The sequence below is a fragment of the Etheostoma spectabile genome, chromosome 5 (assembly GCF_008692095.1).
Source record: "Etheostoma spectabile isolate EspeVRDwgs_2016 chromosome 5, UIUC_Espe_1.0, whole genome shotgun sequence".
NCBI classification, from domain to species: Eukaryota; Metazoa; Chordata; class Actinopteri; order Perciformes; family Percidae; genus Etheostoma; species Etheostoma spectabile.
Window position 1 is genome coordinate 35,399,842 of NC_045737.1, and position 3,180 is coordinate 35,403,021.

General features: G+C 43.2%; 1 protein-coding gene across 3 annotated transcripts in view; it reads right to left on the reverse strand.

Moving 5' to 3' along the window:
* Nucleotides 1-487: 487 nt before the first annotated feature.
* The window catches only part of rbm44 (RNA binding motif protein 44), a 10,776-nt gene continuing 8,083 nt past the window's right edge, over nt 488-3,180 (reverse strand). For 2 of the 3 annotated variants that reach the window (XM_032515396.1, XM_032515397.1), the window contains 5 exons: nt 2,965-3,091; nt 2,796-2,863; nt 2,272-2,345; nt 1,836-2,034; nt 488-1,396 (listed from right to left, as the gene is read on the reverse strand). In XM_032515396.1, coding sequence (XP_032371287.1) covers nt 1,082-1,396; nt 1,836-2,034; nt 2,272-2,345; nt 2,796-2,863; nt 2,965-3,091 — 783 coding nt within the window. In that variant the 3' untranslated portion in view covers nt 488-1,081. The remainder of the gene's footprint in view (nt 1,397-1,835; nt 2,035-2,271; nt 2,346-2,795; nt 2,864-2,964; nt 3,092-3,180) is intronic. The other variant, XM_032515395.1, reaches the window with a different exon arrangement.

Below are 3,180 nucleotides of genomic sequence, written 5' to 3' on the forward strand. Positions count from 1 at the left end.
CAGTAGAGAGAAAAACTAAACCAATCCGAGCTGCCTACACAGAGTTATCCTGCTAGAGTTAGCACCACACAGGCTGAAACAGGGCAAGATTTAAAAAAATAAGCATATGCTTTTTTTTTTTTTTTTTTTCCCCAAAGTGTTGTAGTACAACTAGCAGAAGACAAGTTATCATTGAGGTGAGTTTGGAAACACTACCTTAAAATCACTAAATAGATAGCCTACATAGTTTTGTTTCATCTCACAGGAACTACACACAGCTGAATTAGCACAACTTTCATGTATTTCTTTCACATCTACAGCAGTCAGATTCACTGTGTTCACTCAGAAGGAATCACTTCACATGGGTAGGCACTTTTAATGACATTTCGAACATGTTTACAGGCTAAAAACACATTTAAAACTTGCCCCGTTTTAGCCTGTGTGGTGCTAACTCTAGCAGGAGGATGACTCAGAGTAGGCAGCACCGATTGGTTTTGTTTTTCTCTCTGCCGACAGCGCTCCAAATTTCCAAACTATGCGTTGGAATTGACCGGAATCCCCCTTTAAAGTCCTAACACGACACATACAAGAGTGCCATCAACACCTGGCTTTGCATCAACTAAAGATTCAGAATGATAAGTTTCATCAGCTCTGTTTCTCTCTGCATGCAGGACTACGAGTCAGCGACTGCCATTGACTTAAACATTTTACTTAAGGGCTCACATTCAGCACAACAAAGCTGGAGCTGGGGAAATATTCCAACGTGCTTTATTAACAGAAATATCAAAAATAAAACAAGCTGCTGCATATACAACTGTGAGCAACCTTAAACACTGTTTAAGAAATTCTAAACTAAATGTAACTGCCGAACAACAGCAGAGTAAGCAGTGTGAAGCCTTTAAACTTTCACTGTACCAACTTTTGAAGAAAAAACTACAACAACTTGAATAGAACACACAATGGTAGATTCTTACAAATATTAGCAACTTTCAGGCAATCTAAATCCTTTTAAATTAATTGCCTCTTTACATAACCGCCTTCTCCTTTGAAATACGTCACTTATGATGCTATTTAAACGAATCACTGGTTAGAAAACTTGATTTTAAAGAACTGAGCTTTGCTTCCTTGTGACTGCGTCGCTCGCCGGCGTGGTCAGAAGCTCGGACGTCATCTCCCGGATGGTCCTGAGGGGCAGGCCGCTGAGGACGCCCTGGTGCTCGGCCTTCAGCTCCATCAGCGCATCCACAATCCGCTGCCTTTCCACGTCCGGGTGGCGCTGCGTCAGCTCCGACATCAGGATATCGAAGCTGCCCATGGTGCCGTAGTGTTGGGGCACGCAGGTCCCCTTGGCTGTGGGGGAAATCGAGACCACCTTCCTGTGCTTGACGCTGGAGCCAAGCGGCGGTTGAGCTATCAGCTAGAGACGACGGAGGAATTAATTAATCCCAAAGCGTTAAAAAACAGTCTACATGCTCAGGATTATGTAAAGTGAATGTACAGGTCTACGAGAGCCATTCTATTTTAGGGCTGTAACTAATGATTTTCATTATCGTTTGGTCTATAAAACGTCAGAAAAGAATGTATACATAAAAGAAAATAACTAGTACTGTATATAATGTTCTGGAGAAAAAGGTGACTTCTTCTTTTATCTAATCAAAGGCTCATTGCATGAGACAGCTGCAGACTTTAAGAAATGCTATTGCTGACAAGACAGCACGTCCAGTGGGCAATTTCAAGAGACGTAATCCAAGATGCCACGATTTTTCCTTGCTTCTTTCAAACATTTTCTACTTATGTCCACTAGTTTCTCTCTATTATTACAGACAATTACACATTTATTCTCCCCATAGTCTCACCTTTCTTTCAGTGCTGCTGGAGTCAGTCTCAGCATGGTGTGAAAACTCAGATCCACTGATGGAGGCCGAGGCCTGGCTCTCACCAATGGCTTTGTGGGTGTGCTCCACATGTAAAGTATGGCCTTGCATGCAGCAGCCATGCAGCTCTCTCGCTGCATCCTTGGCAGATTGGAGTCCATTTATCACGACTATGGCAACTCTAGGGAACGTAGCCAACGAGACAGTTGGTACGCTGACAATGTGTCCATCTTGGCAGCAAATTGCTGCTTCAACAGCTGCATGAAGGATTTGACTTGAGACGTAACAACAGTTACAGCATAGGAGCATTTCTACTTTGAGATGCAACAACACATGAATCTAAGGCATGGACGATATAAAATAATGTCACAAGTAAAGTGTGTTGCAATAGAGGTTCTCAGATAGAGCAGTCGCTCACCTGACATCATTCTTTAAAGTGGGAAAGCTGACTTCAGACACTTGGTATTTCTCAAACCATTGCATCACGGTACTCTGGCAAGACACAAGTTTCAGTTAAAGCCTGTAGTGCCCTCTGCTGGCTATAATGGTACCATGCAATGGATTAGGGTAAAAAAAAAGACAAAAGGCTGAATCCCATTTCTCTCTTACCCCTACCCCTTCCCCCAGGTTTTGCGAGTTCACGCAAGACCTGGTGCTGTTCCAATACTCTTTTTGTACATGGGGTAAGGGGTGTATGGCCCTTGGAACCATAGACAGTGAATGGAAAAAACAACTACAACTGGGATAACCTGGCCACAGGTTTGGCAAATATACACTCGGGTATGTGTAAATTAACACTTTTCTGAAAAACTGACAGCTGTGCACGATGTTATTTTTGAAAACAGAGGTTGAGATGTTCGTTTATGAAAATAGCCGGGCCCGTGTAAATGTAGCCTTTGAGATGGTAAGGTCTGAGCAGTCAGCAGCGATGTACAAACTCACCTCTGTCACATTACTGGGCAGGTTGGAAACACAGAGTACTGAGCTTCTGACCTCTGTGCTGGTTGATTCTGCGATTAAAACAAATTCTCTAAGGAATTGATCCAAAAATGAATTCAAAATCACAACATGTGCAGCTATGGTGCTTTAGCTGTGTTCACTGACCACTTACCATTGGGCCTATCTTTTGCCATAACTGCAGTGTCCTGTCCTGTCTGAGTAGCTACAGCAGGCTTCACATCTTCTTCAGCATCGTACCACGCCTCGGATGCGTTAAGCTCTTTGCACTCAGCTGTTGTACACACAAAGAATGGCACATCTTTGATTAAATCAGCTGCTTTCCAGGTAGCGTCACTGTGTCCACGTTCGGACACGTATTGGCTAACGT